This window comes from Cervus elaphus, chromosome 25 (assembly GCF_910594005.1).
Source record: "Cervus elaphus chromosome 25, mCerEla1.1, whole genome shotgun sequence".
Classification (NCBI taxonomy): domain Eukaryota; kingdom Metazoa; phylum Chordata; class Mammalia; order Artiodactyla; family Cervidae; genus Cervus; species Cervus elaphus.
The window spans coordinates 5,728,639-5,752,887 of NC_057839.1; the positions used below are offsets into that span (position 1 = coordinate 5,728,639).

At 50.2% G+C, this 24,249-nt stretch overlaps 1 protein-coding gene and 1 non-coding gene across 2 annotated transcripts; one reads left to right on the top strand and one right to left on the bottom strand.

Moving 5' to 3' along the window:
- Nucleotides 1-1,710: 1,710 nt before the first annotated feature.
- LOC122683501 (keratin-associated protein 16-1-like) lies at nt 1,711-19,483 on the top strand. Its single transcript, XM_043887122.1, has 4 exons — nt 1,711-1,732; nt 3,554-5,034; nt 19,078-19,233; nt 19,340-19,483. The coding sequence occupies exons 1-4, from the start codon at nt 1,711-1,713 to the stop codon at nt 19,481-19,483; spliced, it is 1,803 nt and encodes a 600-aa protein (XP_043743057.1).
- Nucleotides 19,484-22,612: 3,129 nt separating this feature from the next.
- On the bottom strand, nt 22,613-22,685 carry TRNAC-ACA. The gene has a single exon. It is a non-coding gene; the product is annotated as a tRNA-Cys (tRNA).
- Between the last annotated feature and the right edge of the window lie 1,564 nt (nt 22,686-24,249).

The following is a 24,249-nucleotide window of genomic DNA, read 5'->3' on the forward strand; positions in this document are numbered from 1 at the left end:
CAGGAAACACTTCTGCAAAATTCTCCTGGCCTCATGGGAGATTACCTCTTTCCTCAGCAGAGATCAGGTTACCATTCCAGATGCACTGGTCTCAGAGCCTTAATTCATCAGAGAGGTGTGTGCAACACTTTGCTCTTTGTGCACTAATTCCTCACCCAGCTGACCCTGCCGCTGTATAAACACATGAGGCAGGTGCCCTGGACGACCTGAAAGCCTGCTTCTGGTAAGCGCTGGCTCCAACCACTGCCCAGTGGCTTGGGGCTTGGGGATGTGCCCGGAGCCCGCCCAGGCCCCATCTCAACAGGGACCAGCTGGAGGGTTCAGAGGGCCATCCACGGCCGCCTCACTAGAAACCAAGGAGCTCAGTGACTTGGGGGAAACTCACCAGGCCACTTGGCTAATTTCACCTTCCCAGAAATGAGAAAAGCCGCCAGGCGGGAGAAGGAATGAGCAGGGGTCTAACTGTACTTCTGATGCAAATAGAGGCTGAAATCAAAAGCTCCTCTTCTTGAGGTTAATAGATTCATTTGGTTAAAAGTTGAGAAGCATTTCATCACAACCTCTGTCTCCAGCAATCTGCCCTCAGAATTTGCATATGTTTTGAATGAAAATTGTCAGGACCATGCAAACTAGACAGCTATATGCATCTTATCAGATGGCTGTCGGGGAATTTGGAGGGAACAGGCTGGGTTTAAACACAAGTGAGGGCTGAGGCCCTTGTGTGGATCTGGCCCCTGTGATAGTATCTGTCCCCACCCTGACCCAAGCTTATGATAAGCCACCTTCTCCATTTTACCGGCCCCTCGGTGGCGAACAAGCCACCTGCTTGCGGTTGGGCCCGGGAGAAAGAGAAATGATTCTTTATGTCCCTCTGGTTCCACTGAGGTCAAGTGTGAGGGGCAGGTGTGGGCACTGCTGCCGCTAAACAGATTTCCGTTCCTTGATCTGTTAGTCCATCTTCTTGCAGTGCTTCAATGACTTCATCCCTCACCTTGTGAATCCTTCAACCGTTTTCGCAAATAATACCTATCTTTAGGGGAAAAATCCAAAAGGAAACACATGCATTATTTTTATTGGTCACATCATATATATCACATGTTTTTTTGCAGGATACAGATACACAGTGTGAAGAAATGGACAGGTGGTCCTAAAGCTTCCCTCGTTCCCCTAGAGGGTCCTGGCCATTAGCTGGCAGAGTTGCATGTTCTCCCAGCCTCACTCTGCCACACTGATGCTCAAAGAACTCTGTCTTCCTGGCATTTGGGACTTCCTCACATCCCTAGCTCTTGCCCACTGATTGCCAACGTCCCTCTCTGGTTCTTAAGACACCCACCATTTCTGCGTATACCCGAGGCAGGGAAATTGATGGTACTGAGCTCAGACATTTTCTGCCAAGCATTCCCCTTGCACTGTGCTAGGCCTGGGCAAGATGCAGTCGAGAGCCAACAAGTGTGTGTCACAGCTTGTTGCTGTTTGACCAAGAAAGTAGCCACCCTCCCATCTTCCAGTTTCCAGACTGAGATTTGCATTTTGCTTTCTGAAGAACCTTCTGTCACTTCATATTACCCACTGCCCTTCAGAGTTTACTTCTCCTTGTCTACCTGCAGTTCCCAAGCTTATCATCCCAAGCTTAAATGATTTTCATAATGGGAGAACCCAGCGCACTTATCTTTTACAAAATTTATTTGGCAGATATTACACGCCCAGGATATGGGCAAGAAATACTTGAGAGGTAATAGAGATAAAAGAAACATCTTCATAGCTACCTATAAAAAACAGAGCATTTAGGGACTTCCCTGATGGTCCAGTGGTTGAGAGTCCATCTTGCTACGCAGAAGACAGGGGTCCTCCATGCCACAGGGCAGCTAGGCCAGCCTGCCACAAGCTGCTGAGTCCCTATGCCCCAGAGGAGCCCACGCGCCACAGGAAAACGTCCCACGTGACACTGCTAAGACCCAACGCAGACAAATAAGCAAAACTTTTAATTAAGCTTTGGTCGCATGTACACACTACTTTGTTTAATGTATTTGTTTTATGTTCGGCTGAGCCGGGTCTTCCTTGCTGCTCAGGCTTTCTCTAGTTGCAGCACACAGGGGCTCCTCTCGAGTTGTGGTATGCGGGCTTCTCACTGCGGCGGCTTCTCTGGTTGCAGAGCGCAGGCCCTAGGCACACAGGCTTCAGGAGGTGTGGCGTGGGGCTCAGGCATGATCCCTGGCACGTGGAATCTTCCTGGATCAGGGATCGAACAGGGTCCCCTGCATTGGCAGGTGGATTCTTATCTACTGTGCCACGAGGGAAGTTCCAATCAATGTTTTGTTTTTCTTTTTTTAAAAAAAGATCATCTATTTTCATTTCAAACTGCTTAATACATTCAAGGGTTGGAGCAGAAGGACAAGAAAGCCAGCATATGTTTTAAAGGATGATTCTCCTGGGGCAGGATTGCTTAAGGTTTTCCTGGAGTGTCAATAATACGATTCAGAGAAGCTACCTCCGGCCCTGGACCGGGAGGTTATACATCTCCTGTAATAAAAATGATGGCAGTGAGATAATGGCACTATTGCACTCACCTAGGGCTTACACATCCTGATGACAATGATGGTGGCAAGGATGTTGAAGTAATGAGGTTAAGTAATATGATCTATGCCTAACATACAGCAAGCATTCAGCAATTGGCAGCTATTACATTTATCTTCCTTCTTTCTTATAAAGTATTATGTTTCCCGTTTTTTATATGAGAGCCCTGAAGCTCAGTGAGGTCCACGTCCTACAACAGATCACAGGAGCGTAGCAAATGGGGAAGCTGAGATTTGAACCCAGGTTCCCCAAGAATTAAGATGAGCTGTTATGACAGCTTTGCCAGAGTCTCTTGTCTAAATCATAGATAAAAAGACATCAGCTCAGCTTGTCCTTTTAATTTCCAAATGGTTACTCAGCATTTTTTCAGAAATTGTCTGATTATTGTTGCTCACCTGCTTTGTTACAGTTTGAGAGGAAAGTCCTCCAAACATGAGTCACAGTCCAGCCCTAAACACTGTCAGGCCTGCTAACCTTCCCTTGATTTTTTTTCCCCAAGCTCCCCCTGTTTCCATCTAGATCAAAGCCTAAGTATTATAGCCTAAATATTTGTATTTCAGTTTGTAAACTAAATATTGAAAGATGTCACTTGGGTGTATCCAACCTTGCTCAATATGTTTCAACCAAAATCTTTGAATGTTAGTTTGAGAGAAGGAGAAGACAACATTGACTTTGGTCTGAAGGCTCTTCAGTTATTGAGATCTTCATATTCTTCAAGATCTTTCATTTAACTCTCCAGCATAATTAAAAATCTCTAGTTGTCAGAAGAAGGCACACTGAAGTATGATGGCAGACCCCTGTCTGTATTCAGTCCTTTAAAAATAGTCAATGAATCGCCATCCGTCAAAACCTGAGATGTTCCCTACAATACACATTACCTGCTTCCATCTGAAAAAGGTCTGGAAAGATCTTCCAGATCTGAAACACTAGGCCAGAATTCTGAGCCTCTGAGTAGCAGCTGCCCCCTGTTGACGTGCAGTCCCCCCAAGGCCTGCTTATGTCGTGCATGTCACCTGCCAGGCCTGCTACAGTGCGGGCCCAGATGCCACCTGCCAACCCTGCTACAGTGCGGGCCCAGATGCCACCTGCCAGGCCTGCTGCAGTGCCGGCCCAGATGCCACCTGCCAGGCCTGCTACAGTGCGGGCCCAGATGTCACCTGCCAACCCTGCTACAGTGCGGGCCCAGATGTCACCTGCAGGCCTGCTACAGTGCCGGCCCAGATGTCACCTGAGAGACCTGCTACAGTGCGGGCCCAGATGCCACCTGCCAACCCTGCTACAGTGCGGGCCCAGATGCCACCTGCCAGGCCTGCTGCAGTGCCGGCCCAGATGCCACCTGCCAGGCCTGCTACAGTGCGGGCCCAGATGTCACCTGTCAACCCTGCTACAGTGCGGGCCCAGATGTCACCTGCCAGGCCCCCACAGTGCGGGCCCAGATGCCACCTGCCAGGCCTGCTGCAGTGCCACCCAGATGCCACCTGCCAGGCCTGCTACAGTGCGGGCCCAGATGTCACCTGTCAACCCTGCTACAGTGCGGGCCCAGATGTCACCTGCCAGGCCTACTACAGTGTGGGCCCAGATGCCACCTTCCAGGCCTGCTACAGTGCGGGCCCAGATGCCACCTGCCAACCCTGCTACAGTGGGGGCCCAGATGTCACCTGCCAGGCCTGCTACAGTGCCACCCAGATGCCACCTGCCAGGCCTGCTTATGTCATGCGTGTCACCTGCCAGGCCTGCTACAGTGACAGCCCAGCTCTGCCACCTACCAACCCTGCTGCGGTGCGGGCCCAGATGTCACCTGCCAACCCTGCTACAGTGCGGGCCCAGATGCCACCTGCCAACCCTGCTACAGTGCCACCCAGACGTCACCTGCCAGGCCTGCTACAGTGCCACCCAGACGTCACCTGCCAGGCCTGCTACAGTGGGGGCCCAGATGCCACCTGCCAGGCCTGCTGCAGTGCGGGCCCAGACGTCACCTGCCAGGCCTGCTACAGTGCGGGCCCAGATGTCACCTGCCAGGCCTGCTACAGTGGGGGCCCAGATGTCACCTGCCAGGCCTGCTACAGTGCCGGCCCAGACGTCACCTGCCAGGCCTGCTCCAGTGCGGGCCCAGATGCCACCTTCCAGGCCTGCTACAGTGCGGGCCCAGATGCCACCTTCCAGGCCTGCTACAGTGCGGGCCCAGATGCCACCTGCCAACCCTGCTACAGTGCGGGCCCAGATGCCACCTGCCAGGCCTGCTACAGTGCCACCCAGATGTCACCTGCCAGGCCTGCTCCAGTGCGGGCCCAGATGCCACCTGCCAGGCCTGCTCCAGTGCGGGCCCAGATGCCACCTGCCAACCCTGCTACAGTGCGGGCCCAGATGCCACCTGCCAGGCCTGCTCCAGTGCGGGCCCAGATGCCACCTGCCAACCCTGCTACAGTGCGGGCCCAGATGCCACCTGCCAACCCTGCTACAGTGTGGGCCCAGATGCCACCTGCCAGGCCTGCTACAGTGACAGCCAGATGTCACCTACCTCCCCATGTGACTTAAGACAGATCACCCAAGCTCCTCTTGTGATACCTCAGACACCTGAGTCACTTTCTGCTTTTCAGCCCCAAACTTCTCAAATCAGCCTCAACTGGTTGCACTGAACCACTCACCCATCTCTCCCTTGCCCAGAACACAGAGCCCTGAGACCAGACGTGTCTGTCTCCTGTGACACTGAGTCTGTGGAGTGGAGACAGCAATGTCACCGGTGACCTCTATGTTGACTCGATATATATTTTTCAGGCTGATTTCTTCCTCCTAAACAGCAGCCCTCATTTTCTTAGTTGAAAAGCCAACAGAACCAAGCTTTTCCAGACATAGCCCCAGGCTCAGAAGCACTGTCTGGTTAGTTCCTTGACTCCAGGCCGGCCATAGTACTCTTTTAGAGCAGACTTTTGGCTTTGCTCCTTTAAAAAAGAAGGAAGAAAGAAAGAAAGAAAAGAAAGAAAGATGAGAGTGAGGGAGGGAGAAAGGAAAGAAGGGGGGGAAAGTGGACTCTTTTGATTCAAAATACAACACTTTTGCCAACATTGATATAGTTTAAATCTTAATAACAGCAGCAAAAAGATTTACCTGAAATTCCATCACAACAGCAAATAAACCCTCTTTAATCTTTGTCCATACACACACAAAAATTTTACCATAAAAATAGTTAACATTTGCTGAATGCTTGTTAAATGGGTTATGCCTTTGGTGTTGCATCACCAAACCCAGTTATGTAGAGATTTTCTCCTATATTATCTTCTAAGAGTATTGTAGTTTTGCATTTTACATTTAGTACTATAATATATTTTGAGTTAAATACTTTTGTAATACAGGTGTAACGCCTGTATCTAGATTCCTTCTTTTGCATGTGTTTACTAGGTTTCTCTAGCACCACTTGTTCAAAAAACTTTTTTCCATTGTGTTGCTGTGGTCCTTTGTTAATAATCAATTGGCTGTATCCATGTGGGTGTATTTCTGGACTCTCTAATCTGTTTCACGGATTTTGTGTATGTACTTTGTGCACGTGTGCTAAGTTACTTCAGTCGTGTCTAACTCTTTGTGACTCTAGAGACTGTAGCCCACCAGGCTCCTCCATGAAACTCTCCAGGCAAGAACACTGGAGTGGGTTACTGTATCCTCCTCCGGGGGATCTTCTCGACCTGGGCATCAATACTGAGTCTCTTACATCTCCTGCATTGGCACATGGGTTCCTTACCACCAGCACTACCTGGGAAGCCCTGTATGTGCTCTAGTTCACATTACTGTGTAAAGTTATCATTTGTTTATTTTTAATTTTTATTTGCCGTGTTGTGTTAGTTTCAGGTGTATAGCAAAGTGATCTCTCTCCTCTATTCCAATAGTCTTGACACCTATTCCAGGAGACATGTGGTAGGCGCTGCCCAGTCTTTGTTAACTGCTAGAAGCTAGAAGCCAGGAGGCTCAGAGTCTTAAATGTCAGGGTCTAGCAGTGATGGGAGTGGGCGTTTTATTGGTACCCAAGGGGTTTGATTTATGGAGGTTGCTGAGTGGCAGCACAGATAGGTCCATGCCATTGAAAGAAGATTTCTATTATTTGCATTTCCTGAAAGGAGAGGTCATGCCATGCCAGCCCCTGGGAAGAATCAGGTTTGGGTCAGAAGGCAAGCAGGAATAAGCAGAAGGCCTAAACGACAGCGTTTATTGGGGTGTCCACAGAAAAGGCAAGGCACGGCTGGGTGAACAGCTACGGTGGGCCAGTGTGAATAATTCTGGTGGGCTTTGGGCTTCAGGGTATGATCCTAGTTGTGATACCTGGCCCTGGGATAATTGAGGACAGAAGAAATATCAGCCTGGTGTGTGAGAGAAGATGATGGATAAGGACTCAGTCTTGACTCAGTCAGCTTGCAGGTAAGGCCATTACCACCCGTAATAGGGCCCTATAACGAATGGAGGCCAAGTGTATTCAACAATGGATACATAGAATGGAAGAAAACACGGAACAGTGGGGTGTGGAAGATGGTAAGAAAAAGATCATAAAACAAGGAAAAAGACAAGCTAAATGCCAAAATCAGAGTGACTGGCGTGTATGCTCCTTGCTTTGCTCCTTAGCCAACTGGAGTAGAAGTAACACCTCCCCTGGACTTCCCTGATGGCCCAGTGGCTGAGAGCCTACCTGCAGATGCAGGGGACGCAGGCTCGATCCCTGGTCCAGGAAGATCCACACGCCTCAGCAACTGAGCTGTCACACCACCACTGCTGAGACTAAGCACCCGAGAGCCCGAACTTCGCGGTGAGAAGCCTGCACACCGCAACTAGAGAAAGCGACACACAGCAGTGAAGACCCAGGGCAGCCAAACATTAATTTTAAAAAGTAACACCTCCCTCACCGTTTGTGGTAAAGATTCCACAAGGTCAAGGGTGTTAAATGCTCCGTATGGCTCCTGGGGCAACCAAGGGCTCATTGAATGCAAACTTTGTAACAGGCATGAGTACCTTGGATGGACAGTCATGCTTCAACTTAAGTTTGTTTAGTAAGAAAAAATACAGACTTCCTAAGGGAAGCTGCAATGCTTCGCACTACAAAGCAAGGCATCCATGCTTGTTGTTGGTTATTTTAAATTGCTAATTCCTTTGCTAGTGTTGTTTGTTTTAAATTGCTAATTCTTTGGTGAGTTTCCAGCAAGACCTGATTTACAAAAAAGTATTCAGCACCAAATATTTCACAGCCCATCCTCATACACCAACAAGGTCAATTTGCTTTGCTGTAGAATCAGCACGTGTGGCTGAAATAATCAGCCATTTATTTCAAGCTACACTGTGGCGTGTAACAGTGCACCTCACACTTCCAAGTGTACAGGAATCACACCCTGGGGTGAAAATACAGATTCTGATTCAGTAGTTGTGGTGTGGGGCTTGAGATTCTGCACTAGAAGCTCCAGGGTGATGCCCCTGGCACAGAGTTCATCTTTCGAGTAGCAAGAGATTCAAATATGGTCTTGGGCTTCTCTGGTGCCTCAGCGATAAAGAAGCTGCTGGCAATGCAGGGTTCGATCCCTGGGTCAGGAAGATCCCCTGGAGGAGGAAATGGCAGCCCACTCCAGTGTTCTTGCCTGGGAAATCCCATGGACAGAGGTGCCTGGAGGGCTACAGACCACGGGGTTGCATAGAGTCGAACACGACTGAGTGAGCATGCGCACAACTTTGTCTTACTTGGAGGCCAGGCTTCCCTAGAACCTGAAATGGCCAAAGGAGGAAAGCACATTGACAAGCACCCTGTGGCTGTCGTGAGTCCCTGCAGGTTGTGGGTGCTGTTAGCCCTCACTCAGAGCCAAGGGACTCTTAACATCCAACAGCAGCTCAGAGGGCTGGCTCTGGACCTTCACCCTGCTCCCAGGGTCTGAAAATGTAAAAAAGCCAAGGGAGTCCTGTGTTCTTTTCTGCTTCCAGCCAATGCTCTGGGCCCGGCTGGGATTAAAAAGTCTGTGCCCTGAGACAGAAATCCAACACTGTTTACTCTACTGGGGGGACCTGAGTCCTAGCCTCTGACACTGACTTAGTATGTGATGACGAGAGAGCCCTTTTGCTTCTTGGTCCTCAGTCTTTACATTCATAAAAATGGAGTTTTGAATTAGGTCAGTGGCTTTCAAACATGCAGGGTCGTGAACTTCATCTGGGAAGTTTGATAAAATCCTGACCCTGGCCCCATCCCAGATCTCTGTCCTAGTGGGGAGGTGGGTAGAGAGTGCTCAACGGCAGGGTCAGCCAGGAGGTGAGGGAGGGGCAAGCAGACACCCAGCTCCCGGAAGAAGCCCGGGTTATGGGGAAGAGGGGCCACAACCCAGGAATCATGACCCCCTCCCCCCATTCATCACTCCCATCTCACTCCCCTCATTCATCACTCCCACCTCCACTCCCCCCATTCACCACTCCCACCCATTTGTAACCGTTCGGGAAGAAGCCCGGGTTATGGGGAAGAGGGGCCACAACCCAGGAATCATGACCCCCTCCCCCCGTTCATCACTCCCGCCTCACTCCCCCATTCACCACTCCCACACGTTTGTAACCGTCCCCTCCCCTCCAAGGTCCAGGCGGTGTTGGGCCGCCAGCCTTCTGTTTGCTGTAAACACCAGGAGCTTCTCTCAGGCTTTCATGAATCCTTTCTCCCTGCCTCCCAGGACTTCTGTCCACCCCCACCCCACCTGCAACCTCCCTCTGTCCCTAAATCCCTCTTCTCTGATGGACCTGGAGGCGGTATTCTAGCCCTTGATCCACAGCAAGAGAAGCCCAGAGCCCGTTGTACCAGAAACAGCGCAGTGCACACTCCCTGCAGGTGGCAGACATCCCTCCCTCCGCCCCGCTCTTCATCCTCACTTTTGTATTAGTCAGGATCCTTAGTTACAAGTGATGGATACCCTATGGACATTAGCTTTGGGGGTAAAAAGTAAAGAAAAGAACAAAACAGAAAACCACTGACTCATACAGCCAGGAGGCACTTTCAGGTCTGGCTGGATTCAGTGACTCAGCTGATGTTGTCAAGGCTTCTCTCCCCCATCCCTGCAGTCACAGCCATTCTCTCCCGTCAGATCGCTTCTGACAATCTACAACTCCAACTTTATATCTTCTCAGCCTATTTAGTCTGCAGAAAAAGAGATTCTACCAGGCCGACGAAAACTAGGATGCCCTCACGCCTTCCCTTCTCTCTCCTCCCTTCCACCCCTCCCTTCATCTTTTATTCAGACATGAATAAAATGAGGTTATTATCCTACATCCTCAAAGATCTTACAACCCAACAGGGAAGAGTTGGCCATATACCAATAATGGTGACATTTTATGATTAGGGCCATGGTAAAATTACCTACAGAGTCTTCATACTTTTATTGGGTGCCTGGTAGATGCCAGGCCTACATTCCCCTCTTCCATTTCTGTAACCTGAGCCTCAATGCTGTGTGCAGTACCCCAAGCAGGAATTGCTGCCAGCATGTAGATCACGACATGGAGATTCAGTCTGGGCTACTTGTGTCTACCCTAGCAAGGTCCCAAGCAGGGGACAGGGAGAGATGGAAACTTTGGGGAACCCTGGTGCCTCAACTTTTCAAGAAGGTCCTATCAAAAGAGATAAAGAACGAGGGGAAAGGGAAGGGAGGAGGGGCTATGGCAAAACTGGCCCCAGGACTCATATGCTGCACCCAGGCAATATCTGAAACCAAGAGCCTCCTTCCTGTGCAGACCAGGGATTTGCATGGGTTGTAGGAAATGGGGTGGGTACAGTTTTGAGGGAGATGGTTGCCAGCTTCCGTTAGTTTCTCTAGGAAGCTAGCTACAGCTTCACGATAGATCCATAATCTCACAGCAACACCCCAATTCTGATGCCACCCAAGGTCAAGGTCAGGTCCTTGGCAACAGTCCTACTTCTTCACCTTATCTCCAGGCCTCAAATCTGAATGCCTCCTCTCATCCCTCACCTCACTCTAAACCCCCGACTCCAGCCTCGGTTCAGTCCAACTCTGCCTCCTAGGTGTGTGATCTTTCTAAGCCTCAGTTTCCTCATCTGTAAAATGACCTGGTAATAATATCAGTTCACATTCAAGAAGTGTTCATGGCTATCTGAGCACCTTCACCCAGCACATCTCATGTCATCTTCACATGACCCTGAGGGGTAGGTGCTCTTCAACCCAGGTTCACAGCTGGGGAAATTCAGGTCTGGAAAAGTAGCTGTCCTGAGGTCACAGAGCAAGACAAGGCCAAGGTGAGCTGAGACCCCTGCTTTCCCAACTTCCCTTCCCCACCACCCTACCATTTAAGGAGGCTCTCATTCTCAGATGCCAACCCAGCACCTTCGCAACCCTGAGAGTGGGAGCTTCCTTAAATGGAGGGCCCTGCTATCTCCCTTGCTGTCCCCTAGTGCCAGCCCAGCACAAAGCAAATACAGTCAAGTGTATCTGCTCTCACCTCCTAGGGCTGCTGTGTGGCTTGGAGAGGATGCATTTATTAAAGCACCCTGCATAAAACCTGGCAAGAGACAGTGCTAAGAAGTGTGAAGCTAAACTAGGATTAATATCCCAGGTTTGCCTTCCATCTTCTTCTCTTCCCCCCTTATCTGACTCTTTTCCAAACTGGGTTTCTGTGTCTTCCAGCCCACTGGAGCCTATGGAAGTTTTATAGGGCAGCCCCACCCCCAGGCCCCTGGTGGCTCAGATGGTAAAGAAGGTGCCTGCAAGGCAGGAGCCCGAGGTTAGGAAGATCCCCTGGAGAAAGGCATGGCTACCCACTCCAGTGTCCTTGCCTGGAGAACCCCATGGACAGAGGAGCCTGGTGGGCTACAGCTCATCATCATCTCCAAGTGTTGCACACGACTGAGTGACTCACACTTTCACTTTCATTTTCCCCCAAACCAACATTAGGACCCCGAGGCCCCAGGATCTGGGGCCAGTGGGGCTCTCTCTCCCTGGCTGAGCCAGGACTTTGACTGCCACCAGCGTTTCCAGTCATACTTATTCAGCTGGTTCCCAATAAGACAAACAGGCCCCTTCAGGAGTTAGCACTCGGGCAAGATTTCAGTTTTATTTTTCCAAACTTTTATTACCTTACATTTAAAGCACTTACTGCCTTGCTAGTTTCTGGCAGCAATGCTCAGGCACAGAGATATGGGAAATAGGACTGCTGAATCCTCACATTCTCGGCTGAGGGGAACGTCCACCCTCTGCCCACCCTCCCTGCAGGGTGGCGTCCCCAGGACACACGCACCAGAGATCTGGACCTGAACACCACTGAGCTGCCGTAGATGCTTCCAGAAGGTCAGGAATGGGTGGCCTGAGGGCTGAGGGGGCAGATTTTCATGGACAGAACAAGCCTGGCCTGGTTCTAAGAAGAGTCACAGCCCAGAACCCTGGGAGCCAAGACAGGGCAGGAGAACTGAAGTATACCAAAGGCATCTACAGACCAGACCTTTTGGGAACATTTAACCCCCACTGCAGCTGTGGGTTAGGGATCATCGCAGCCATTTTGTACATGAGGAAACCAATGTTTGTGAAGTCTGAGGTCACACAGTTGAAGCTGGCAGAATCAGAATCTGACCTAAGTCAGCCTACTGGCTGTGCAACACTGACCAATGACCTTGGCCTCTCTGGGCCTTGCTTCCTTATCTCTTCAGTGTACCAAGTGTGAAGAACGCCTGCCTCAGGAGGTGCTGTGAGGCTTAGATAAGGTCACCCTGCAAAGCCCGGGGCTCAGTGCCAGGTGTATGATAAATATGTCTTGAATGAGCAAGTGAGTAAAGGAAAGAATCGATGGTTGGGGGAGGGCGGCAATTCAGCTTCGGCCTTACTTAGATCCCTGTTGCTCACCTGTGATTTGTGGGCTTCCCAGGTGTTGCCAGTGGTAAAGAATCTGCCTGCCAATGCAGGAGACACAAGAGACACACACAGGTTCTGTTCCAGAGTTTGGAAGCTCTCCTGGAGCAGGAAATGGCAACCCAGTCCAATATTCTTGCCTGGAAAATTCAGTGGACAGAGGAGCCTGGTGGGCTACAGTCCATGGGGTCACAAAAGGGTCAGACATGACTGAGCAAAATAGGTATTCTGAGTCTGGAACATGGCAAACTTTCTGAGAATTTTTTTTGAGAATTTTTTGTTGTTTTTCTGATCATTTTTCCTCTACCTAAAGGGTTTCTCCAGCTCCACTTGTGAAAATTCTGTCTTATCAGAGGCTACCACCTCTGAGAGGTCTCTGGGGTCCCCCAGATGGATGTGGAAGCCTCTGGACACTCTCACATCAGAACATTCTAGGTAGATGTGCCTGTTCTTCGGCTCTTCTAGAAAGACTGCCTGTTGCTGGAGACAGCAGACCACAACCCCAGCCATGAAGTAGCCATGGAAACGGCTTCTATCCTTTGTGTCCTTGAGGACAGGCCATATCTGCTTGGCTCACCATGACCCATTTGCATCATGACTTTCAGATGCCAGTGCCAGGCCTCTTAGAGATCCTCAATGATATCTGGGGAATAAATGTAACCACAAAAAATTTGTCCACAAATGCGTGATTTACTGATTGGTAGCTGTGCAGGCAATTGACAGGACTCCAGCTGGTACCCTGGCATCCTGCAGTAACAGCAGGGACATCTGGGACCCATGCCCGGAAGAGGGGAATCCACTGGCTTGCATTTAGTCAGTGCGTGAGTTGCCTTGAGCCATCTGACTGTGCTCCGTTGAGGGAAACTTGGAAAGGAAGCTAGGGAAGATGATGACCCTCCCTGGGTCCTTGCAGGGAACCCCTTTGAAGAGATAACCCTGCAGGGTCCCTCTTCCTCTTCCTTTAAAACACACATGCCCCCAGCCTCTTGTAGAGAATGGGCTGGACTTCTCTTCTCCTGGTCACATCAGTGCAAGGAGAGCCTGTCTGATGAGTAGGTAGTGCCCCCAGGAGGCTGTCTGAATTCTAGGTGGCACCCCAGGACTGCCCTCCTTTGTCTATTGCCATCTGGGCTTCGCAGGAACAAGCTTCAGGTTGCCAACACCCAGGATCCCACTACCTTAAAACTATGAATGGGATCTTCTCCCAATGCTGAGCAAGCCCAGGACTGACTGCTGACCACTTCCAGAAAGCGAAGGTCAAAGGGATGTCTGAGGCAAACAGAGAAGGTGGTAGGAACAGGGTGCCAGGTATGAGCAGGTGATACCTTTAAAATATGGGCTTTATCTGAGTGGTTACAACTTTGAGCTCTGGGGTTAGAAAGACCAGCGCTTCCCCAGTTGGCTCCACCACAAATCAGCTGTAATATTTTGGGCGAATTTGTTAATAACCTTTCAAAACCTCAGTCCCAAAACTGTAAAATGAGGGTAGCAGTAATACCTTGTCATGACAAATTTTAAGGTTGAATGAGCCAAGGCATGTTGATACCTGGCACTAGGGAGATGCCAAGCAATATGGATGCTGGTAGCTTGTGTTATCTTGCAATCTGTCTTGCCCACTAGACTGTGAGCTACTTAGAGATAAGAATCCAGGTGACTGAGACAGGGCCTGGTCCATAGTAGATGCTCAGGAATCATTTGTTGAATGCATGGCAGATGAGGTAGAGTGGAAATTACACTTGCTGTTGTTCTGTTATAGTGTCAATTTATTATCCTGTCTCCCTAACTAAATGGAAGTTTAAGAGATTACAGATAAGCCTTATTCCTCTATGTATTCACAGTGCCTAGCACATAATCTCTCTGAGTCGCAGTCATTGCACCTGTAAAATAGGAATAACTTCCCTACTTGATAGGGTTTTCTGAGGATAACATGAACTGAGCATGTAAATCATTTTGCATGGTGCCTGGCATCATGTGAGAGCCCACTGTGATCATACCCAGCTTATACAAAGGTGTCACAGCCAGTGTCCAGAGCTGAGCAGGTGCAGGCAGAGGTGAGCTTCCTCACACTCCCAGGGTGTGACCGTCTAAGGCGACTGGTGACAGGCTTAGAGACTGCTCCCCTTTTACTAAATGCTCATCTCCTAGACACTGGGCTCCGTATGAAATGCTTGATGTTTGACAAGCAATAGCTCCCTTAACCCAGAAAGTGAAAGTGAAGTCGCTCAGTGGTGTCCGACTCTTTGCGACCCCATGGACTGTAGTCTATCAGGCTCCTCCGTCCATGGGATTTTCCAGGCAATAGTACTGGAGTGGGTTGCCATTTCCTTCTCCAGGGTATCTTCCCGACCCAGGGATCGAACCTGGGTCTCCCTCATTGTAGCGCAGAGCAACTAGCAACTTGCCTGTGACCAGACAGGCACTACAGCGGGAGAGCTGAGCTTTGAACCTAAGCTTCGGGCTCCCAAGCTGCCAAGATGGAACTTCACTGTTCAGCTTCTCTAACGAGGTGTTTCAAGACCTCAGCATTATGGGCATTTGGGGCCAGATCGCTCCCCATTCTGGGGCACTGTAGGATGTTCAGCAGCATACCTTCCTCTACCCACTAGATGCCACATTGGAAGAAACAAAATTGTCTCCTGACACTGATAAATGTCCCCCGGGTGGAGGACCCCCAGCTGAAACCACTGCTCTAAGGGAGCAGCAGCTTTCCCCTCTCCTAAAGCAGCAGCAGCCTCCTCCCCACTAGTACCCGAGGCGGTGTCTCCTGGATGGAGTGCCTTGATAGAAAGCTGAGGGCTAGTCCAGCGCCACTGCCTTGTATGTGACCTGATGATCAGCCCCTTCTTCCAGCGTTTCTTTGTCATCAGGAAGGATCCCCAGCATCCACCCAGTTTCCCCACAAAGAAGTATGGGCATCACCTCTGACTCTCCCTTCCTCATCACCCCCATCTTACCCTTCACCCAGCCCTGTTGACGTCACCTCCTACGGTGTCAGCTCCCTCCCCGTGCTCTCCAAACCCTCCTCACCTGCTTCAGAGTCATCCCCTCACCTCTGGGTCAGTCTCCCTGCCTGTGTCTGCCTCCTGGCTCACCCACTCCGATCCAGGGCGGCCTTCCTTAATCTGACCACTTGTCTTGTTTCCTGGAGGATCCACTCCTGAAAGAGTTGAAATGGTGACAGAGCCCACTGAAGCCGAATGCTCTGGGGTTAGGCAGAGATGGACCCGCATCAAGGTATGTAGCTCCCTGCATGTGAGCGCATCACAGGGGTGACCTGTCTGTCTCCTCCACTGCACGGTAAACTCTGCATTCACAGAGTGTCCCATTCCCTGATCCTCAGTGCCTGCCCCATAGCCAGCACTCTCCAAATGCTTGTTGGCTGGATGAGGGCTTGGATGGACAGGCGGATGGAAAGAGATCCAGGCATGTACAGCACTCTAAGCTGGGGAGCCCAGCATGAGCCCGTTGCTGGCCCTCCGAAAACATTGGTGGGAAGATCAACTTCCTGCTCTCAAGTGGAATTCCATTATGCAAAGATGACTGTCCTTCCTAGTAGGGGCATTTCAGATCCAGAGAAGAGGATGGGAGAGTGGGAGATAGACAAGATGAAGCAGATGGTTGGCTGTGTGTCTGATAGTTCTCCCTTGCACCAGAATTCTCTTACAAGGACTAGCTAGAGGAGGGGAGTCACTTCCCAAAGAGCCTGACCCTGGAGATCAAGGGTGTCCGACAACCTTTATTTTGGGGAAAACGCACAACAAGCTTAACTGCATTTATTGGGCAGGGGCAACCTGACAACGTCCAGTGGGTTTTCTTGACAGGATGGCGAGCATGTTTGCTCCAGCAGGGGGGCGGCAGGGCCGATGCGGGCATGTCCACGTGGAGCACACCCTCACCCTGCTCCCCGGTGCTCCTGCAGGACGCCGCCCTCTGCCTGTGGCCCAGGGGAGGGGCGGCAGCCAGAACTTGAGGCTGGGGACAACCACAGCTACACCTGCCCAGAGCCAACAGGATCTATTCCCTTGGATGTTCCCTGTCTGTGATTCCAAGATCCGGTCTGATTGCCCACGTGCCTTCTATAGCCATGGGCTGAGGTGCCTGGAAAGAGGCACTCCTGAAGTGGCAAGTGAAAGTGACCCTGCTGCCCCCGACCCACCCCCCCACCCACACACCCCACACACACACAAAGGAAGTAACTAGTAGGAGCAAGGAGTCCGGCAGGAGACAGAACGTAGATTAGGGATCAGCTGAGGCCAGGCCAGGTAGGAAAAGGGAGGCACTTCTGGCTTGGCCTTAAGCCGAGGAGATGCTACCAGAATGGAAATTCATGTTGGAGCCCCAGAGACTTCAGGTCAGGGCAATTTTATAATAGCTTCCAAGAGGGCAGGCCTGGAGTCAGAGAACTGGGTTCAACTCCAGTTTCTTATCATAGCACCTGTGCCACCTCAGACAAGTCCCTTATCTCTCTGAGCCTCAACTTCCTCATCTGTAAAATGGGAGGACAAATGAAATAATAGATTAGGCCTCTAGCACAGACCCTGGCATATTATGGATGCTCAAGGCAACTGGTTTTTGTTGGAAAACATTCTCCATGTTTGTGTCCCCTGTCCTCACACAGGGGAGAGACAGGGTTGAAGTGTGCAGTCTGGGGAGCAGGCCTGCCCTAATGCAGTGAGCTTGGCTGCATGAGTCCATGCCCTAGGTGGGAGACAGCTACAGAACCACATCGGTGAAATGCAGTTCTTCTTTGCAGTCGTGGTAAGTTCTATTGATTACCCTTCCAATAGCCAGTCTCCTAAAATCTAGGCTCACTTCTTCCTTACAGGCAGAGCCACTTTCCATCATAGTAGAAACTGGAAGTGCTAGACACTGTCTTCCCTAGGCTTCCTTGCATGTGAGCATGTAATCCATCGATGGAAGGACACACACTTCTTTGGCGGGATGTTGATGTGGGTAGGTAACTGTGATGCTAGGAGCTACCACTGCCGTGTTGCAAGCATGAGGGGACAGTCCCAAGACCAATGTGCAAAGGATTTGAGAGATGGGGGGAACTTTGTGAAACTTTCATGGCTCTGGAGTTCTTATACTGGGAGAATCAATGAAGTCACTGCTCAAGCCATGGTCGCTGAGTCTTTTCATACTTGAAGCAAAAAGCATCCCAGTGCCAGCCTTTTTAAGCTTGAAGAAAGTATCTTGAACCAATGTGAATCTGGATTTTATATACATATGTATATAAAATACACTAGCTATTCCCAAAGCTTCCTACTGCCCTTCTCTGGCCTGAAGGAAAATGGCAGATCTTGAGAAGTCAGGGAGGTTGCTAGATCTGAGGGGGTTTCCTAGGCGGTGCTAGTGGTAAAGAATCCCCCTGCCAGTGCAGGAGGTGCAGGAGACCCAAGTTCAATTCCTGGGTCAGGAAGATCTCCTGAAGGAGGATATGACAGCCCACTCCAGTATTCTTGCCTGAAAAATTCTATGGACAGAGAAGCCTGGCAAACTGGAGTCCATGAGGTCACAAAGAGTCAGACACACACACTAGATCTGAGGCCACACCACATCCCTGCATCTCAGGCCTCCAGACAAAATTTGGCAAGTTACTAAGATCTCTAGTGTCACTCACTGCGAACACTCCTTCCACCAACAAAGCAGACACCAAGGTCTACAAACTGGCCGCCCCTGTAGGAGGCAGTGAAGGTGCAGAGCTGGAACTGCACATCTCTACTCATCTGTTCATTCATGTGTTTAATAAACATCCAAATCTTCAACAGCGCTCAATTTATTTTTATAAATTTGGTATTTGCTTTGCAATCCTTTAGAGTATGCCCCTCAGATTCTATCGGTCCATGAATAGAAATGCTGCGAGTCACTGAGCCCTCTGGGGCTGTTTCCTTCTCTGATAATATAACTTCCTCAAGTTGTCTCACTGGTTCTGCATGCGTGCATGCTCACTTGTGTCCCACTCTGTGACCCCGTGGACTGTAGCCCGCCAGGCTCCTCTGTCCATGGGATTTTCCAAGCAAGAATCCTGGAGTGGGTTGCCATTTCCTCCTCCAGGAGATCTTCCAAACCAGGGATAAAACCTGAATCTCTTCAGCAAGTGGATTCTTTACTGCTGAGCCATCTGGGAAGCCCCACGGGTTCTGACCAAGGATTAACTAGCAGTCATGATTTTAAGAAGCAGGAGGGTATAGATTGGGGTCTAGCTTCATCATTAAGATCACACGCTCTGAAACTGAGCAGACCCGATTGGGAATACTGGCTCTGCCAATTATGGATGGTAAAGACCTGGAAAAATTATTTTACCTCTCCCAGCCTCAGTGCCCACGCCTTTAATTGAGGACACACAGCACCCACCTCACAGAACATTACCAGAATTCACTGCACTTAGCTATGTAAGTTCCTGGCACAAGCAAATACTCCATAAATAAGAGCTATTTCTATGGCCATTAGTGATCTGAGTTTGTGAGTTTGCTGCTTTCCCCGGCTCTGACAGGGCAGGTACGATGGGGAAACTGAGGCCTCAGGCCCCAGAGGCTCAAGGTCACAGGGTTCCTGGGAGGCTGAGAGGGGCAGAGCCCAGCAGCACCCACTCTCCTTCCCGTGTCCCCTCGCCTCCTCCCTCCCTGACTGCCTCCCTGGCTCGTGTCCGCACCTACAGAGGGTGTGGGCCATTAATTCCTGGGCAGACGGCCTCTGGGCGCGTGTGCAGGCGCAGGCCCAGGGGCAGCTCAGACAGGCCTGGACCGCCCGGAGCCCCGAGGCGGCCGCCCCTTGGCCTCTGAACGGCCGTGTGGAGCGCTTGACTGTTTGCAGGGTAAACAGGAGGGCCGGAGCGCCTGGGGAGGCTGGCGTGCACCTCTGCCAAGCCACAACAGAGAGCGAGGGCAGTGCTGCTCCTGCACCCCTGGGGGGTCGCCCAGGGCCAGCTGGGGGCCAGCCTGGGCCAGGGGCGGCTGTCGAGGGGAGGGGGCTTGGCTTCATCCGCCTCCAGTGAGCTCTGCACACTCCACCCAGCCAGTCTCTGGCTGGACGTGCACCAGAGTGAGACAGTCAGTGCAAGGTGAGCCCTCAGCTTCCCAGCAAAGCAAAGGGTGGGAGAACCTGCAGAGAGAACCCCAGGAGTGTCTCTGCCGCCATCTGCCTCCCCAGCATCTGTCACAGTTCTTGGCTCTCGGGCTGGGAGGCAGCATGATAAAATGAACACAGAACCAGACCGTGTGGGTTCGAGTTCCAACTCTCTCATTCATCTTTGTATGACCTGGGGCTAGTTATTTAACTTCTCTAGGCCTTAGTTTACTCATCTCTAAAATACAGCTGCTGTGAATATTTAATACCCAATAACTTAAGTAGTAGGACAGTGCACTGGGATGCCAGACTATCTCAGGAAAGTCTTCCTTATTATTACATGCATGCTAAGTCACTTCAGTCATATCTGACTTTGTGCGACCCCATGGACTATAGCCCACCAGGCTCCTCTGTCCATGGGATTCTCCAGGCAAACATACTGGAGTGGGTTGCCATTTCCTTCTCCAGGGGATCTTCCTGATGAGAGACTGAAGCTTTGTTTTTGACGTCTACTGCACTGGCAGGCAGGTTCTTTACCACCAGGGCCACCTGGGAAGCCCTCCTTATTATTAAATGATGTATAAATATTTTCTCAGTATTAAAAAATTGGATGACCAAATAAGATAGTTTGTCTCCCCTAGCACCACTCCCCTTCTAGGGGGCAGTATTACTGGTTAAAGGGAATGTCATGTCCTTCCAGATCTTTCCCTGGGAAGCTCTCAAAGCAGCCCCGTTAGCCAGCAGAGGGGCCCGGACTGGCCTGAGTGACAGGGCTGCTGGGCTGGTCATCACTGGGCAAGACAGGTCCTCTAGCCAGGAGGCTCTGGAGGGGCTGGGGAGCACGGAGGTCCTTGGAGCAGCTGTGAGAGCCACATGGAGAACATCCCGGGGTCAAGGAGGAGGACCGTGTCCAAGGCGAGGCTTCTCCACAGCAGCTGGGGGCCACCGAGGCAGAGCCGCCAACACCCAGGCACATGGCGTGATGCCTCTGGCCCACACTCAGGCCTTCACAGGGTGTCAAGGAGAAAGGTAGGTGCTGGCAAGTCTGCCTGTCTCTCCCAACACTTGTTCTGTTTTTTATCGTCTTCTCTTTACAGCATCCTATCTATGGTAAGCCACGCTGGTTCACCAAACATAATACATGTAACATAGGTTTACCATGCCAAATAATTCTTTTTAAAGTTTGGGTTTTTTCCCCTCATTTTAAACAGCAAGAGCATTTAAATTAAAATATTAAATAAATAATGTTTTGGGTTATTGGCAGAAATTACTAAAATCATTCCAGTGGAGAGAAAATGGCTAACTTCTGGCACACCCTGTATTAGATAAATGAGATGGCTTTCTCCCAAGTGAAACCCTGAAGACAGGTGCCCGGCTGGCACAGGGGCCTGTGCGAAGGCCGGGGCTGCTCAGGGCAGGACTCCTGGGAGGGGGCAGCTGATGTCCGTGAGGACAGGCTGTTGGAATAGAGATGCTCCGAGATGCCCCAGAGAAGGACAAAGTCAGTTAGCCCTGGAAGCCTCACTAAGACCTGTCCGGACAAGCCAGAGGAGAACTGGGGTGGCACCCAGGTCTGATCTCTGAGCAGCCCCCAGGGACTGAGGTCAGCCTCGTCCAGTGGAAAGAGCCCTGAACGGGAGTCCAGCACTCCAGCATCAGAGCTCTGTGTCCCCGGGGAGCGAAGGGGTGGGCTCTGAAGGGCCTGGCTTCAAATTCCTTCCCTTCACTTTGTGAGTTTGCGTCCCGCCACAATTTACTTGTGGCTCAGTTTCCTCATCTGTTAAATGGGAGTAATAATGGTTCCTATCGTCGGTCTTTTTGAAAACCGAGACAATCACCTAAAGTACTTGACAGGATCTGGCAAGGATGAAGCTAAAATTCAGTGAATGCTAGCTGTCTTATTATTTCTATTCTTTTTTTCCTTTAAACAGATCTTTCATTAAACAGACAGCAGGTAATACACTCCTGAGGCCTGGTAGTGGGCCCACCCTGAAGGAGTGGTTACTGTTATTGTTATTATTCACATTGTTTTAAAGCGGATCTTTTGGAACCATCCTGCTTTGCCTTGGAATGTGATGGCCTATGTTTGTATCCAGCTCAGCCTTTGGGGTATAATCTTAGGCAAGACCATCACAAGCCACTTAAGCCTATAGTTTCCTTGTTCATAAAATGAGGCTAGGCCCTGTTCTGCAAGGTTGCATCTGGACTCAGTGAAGTGGGGTCTGTGTATGAAGACATGGCACATTGCTGGACATGCAGAAGGTGACTGACAGATGATACTCCTCTCCCCTCCTCCCCCACACACAGGAGCAGGCACACACACACACACACACATGCACACACTCCTGTTTTAATCTTGGCCTGAGGCTGACAAGCCCCAGATTGGTGCTCAGTGACAACTCTGGCTTTATCAGCCCCCTTAGGGGTATTTGCATATTGGTAGAGACATGAAAACATTTCCCATTTCAAAAGAGTGAAAAGGTAGGATTACCAGACCTCATTCCAACACTCATTTCATTCACTGAGGACGTAAATACATGTCTTCTAACAACTTTATTTCATTACAAAAAAAAAGACACGTGTTTAGAAAAGAGCAAACAATTCAGAGATGAATAGAAGTAAATTCAGTAGACTCTTAAATCTTTTCCCCCCTCTAGTTTCCCTTCTGTACCCAGTTGCAGTGTTGACAGCTGATCTATATCACTCCAAATCGCTTGTTATTGTTTAGTCCCTAAGTCAGGGCCAGCCCAGGGGCATGTGCCAAGGCCTGGGTGGCTCTTTTGCGACCCCATGGACTGTAGCCTGCCAGGCTTCTCTGTCATGGAATTTCCCAAGTAAGAATACTGGAGTGGGTTGCCATTTCCTTCTCTAGAGGGTTTTCCCAACCCAGGCATCAAACCTGCATTGGCAGGTGAATTCTGTACCACTGACTTACCAGGGAAGTGCCACATCTCTTGTTAGGTTCCTAGAATATGTATATTTATCACCTACAAAAAGTGAAGGGAAGTCGCTCAGTCGTGTCCGACTCTTTGTGACCCCATGAACTATAGCCTATCAGGCTCCTCCCTCCATGGGATTTTCCAGGCAAGAGTACCGGAGTGGGTTGCCATTTCCTTCCCCAGGGGATCTTCCCAACCCAGGGATCGAACCCAGGTCTTCTGCGTTGTAGGCAGACGCTTTTACCATCTGAGCCACCAGGGAAGCACATATCTCATTCACTCTTTACAGCTAGGTTTTCAGTTTGGGCATCACTCATGGGGTCGCTCATGACTGAGCAACTTTCACTCATATCACCTATAGGAGTAGAAAAAAAAAGATGTTTAAAAAAAAATCATACTATACATATTTCATATTTCCCTGCCTAACTTTTTCACTGAATGCATCATAGCCATCTCTCCAGATGAATAAAAAGAAAAAAAAAATTACTGTCATAGACACTTAATTCAACACTGCAGATGTACCATAGTTTATTGGGCCTTTCCCCTGTTGATGCATATTAGCTTTGTAGGAGTTTTCTGGTTTTCTCTCATCAGTTCAACCCATGTAGCGGTAATCATCATGACCGTGTAAGCTGAAGGGTTTTGGTTCCCACAGTTAGAGACCCAGACTTGGGATTTCTGGTCAAAGAGAAAAAGCAGTGTTTGCACCCTTACTTGGCACTGGTGCTAAGTCGCTCAGTCGTGTCCAGCTCTTTGAGAACCTATGGACTGTAGCCCACCAGGCTCCTCTGTCCACGAGACTCTCCAGGCGAGAATACTGCAGTGGGTTGCTGCACCATCCTCCAGGGGACCTTCCCGACCTGGGGATTGAACCTACATCTCTCACATCTCCTGCATTGATAGGTGGGTTGTAGACCACTAGCGCCACCTGGGAAATTGAGGAGTCAGAAATTTGTTGACTACAAAGCAATAATCTTCTAGAAAGCCTGGAGATTTGGCTGGGGCGGGGCCTGGGGGCGGGGTGGGCAGGGTCCACATCTACTAAATACCAAACACTTACTGTTATGAATTATCTCAAGTCCTCCCCTTAATCCTAGATTGGGAAATTAAGACTAAGAAATACCCATCACACAGATGTGGAAACTGAGGCTCAGAGAGAATAAAGCACTTGCTCAAGTTGGGAGATTCTGAGATCTCAGCCCAACTCCAAAAAGCGAAAGAGCTGTTACCCCCTCATAGCTGCCACTGTAGTTTGAACCATAAGTAGAAGACATCTGGTGCAGGAAGACCTGAAAGATTCCAAAGGTGAGAGGTGTCTGCTGTTGGGGCGGTGGGGCAGGCTGAGGACCATCTGAGCAAGCAATGTTATTAACTGTCTCTGTCTTTCCTTTCCCTGTTTCCAATTCATCAACCTGTTGGCTAAGCATCACCTTTGACAGAAAGGCAGAAGAGATCCACCAATCTGGAACACCTAAAGATGCCGGTGTGGCCGCTTTTCCTTTGCTTATTTATGCAGGCTGGGGGAAAGCTGATGCTTTGTGGATGACCTGTGGGCTCCACTGCGTTGAACTGGCAGGAAGGACGCTCAGCTGGCAGGGGGACTGTCCAGAGCACAGGGAAACCTTGGCATTTTGCAATCTAGGAAAGCCTGAGGAAGGAAAACACTTCAGCAGGTCTGGGCCGTGGGGCCTGGAAAGAAACTTCTGGCTTCTAGTCATTCAAATAACTAATTTGAATATTGATGACACGGAGACGGATAGATAAGAGACAAAATAACATGAGGAGACACCAATGACAGAGATCGTCTGATTGACCAGAGCTAGCCA

Coding starts and splice junctions, on each gene's coding strand:
- LOC122683501 (XM_043887122.1), top strand. CDS start 1,711: ATGGGCAAGAAATACTTGAGAG. Junction 1,733..3,553: donor GGGCAAGAAATACTTGAGAG/GTAATAGAGATA, acceptor GTTGACGTGCAG/TCCCCCCAAGGCCTGCTTAT. Junction 19,234..19,339: donor AGCGCTTGACTGTTTGCAGG/GTAAACAGGAGG, acceptor GGGGTCGCCCAG/GGCCAGCTGGGGGCCAGCCT.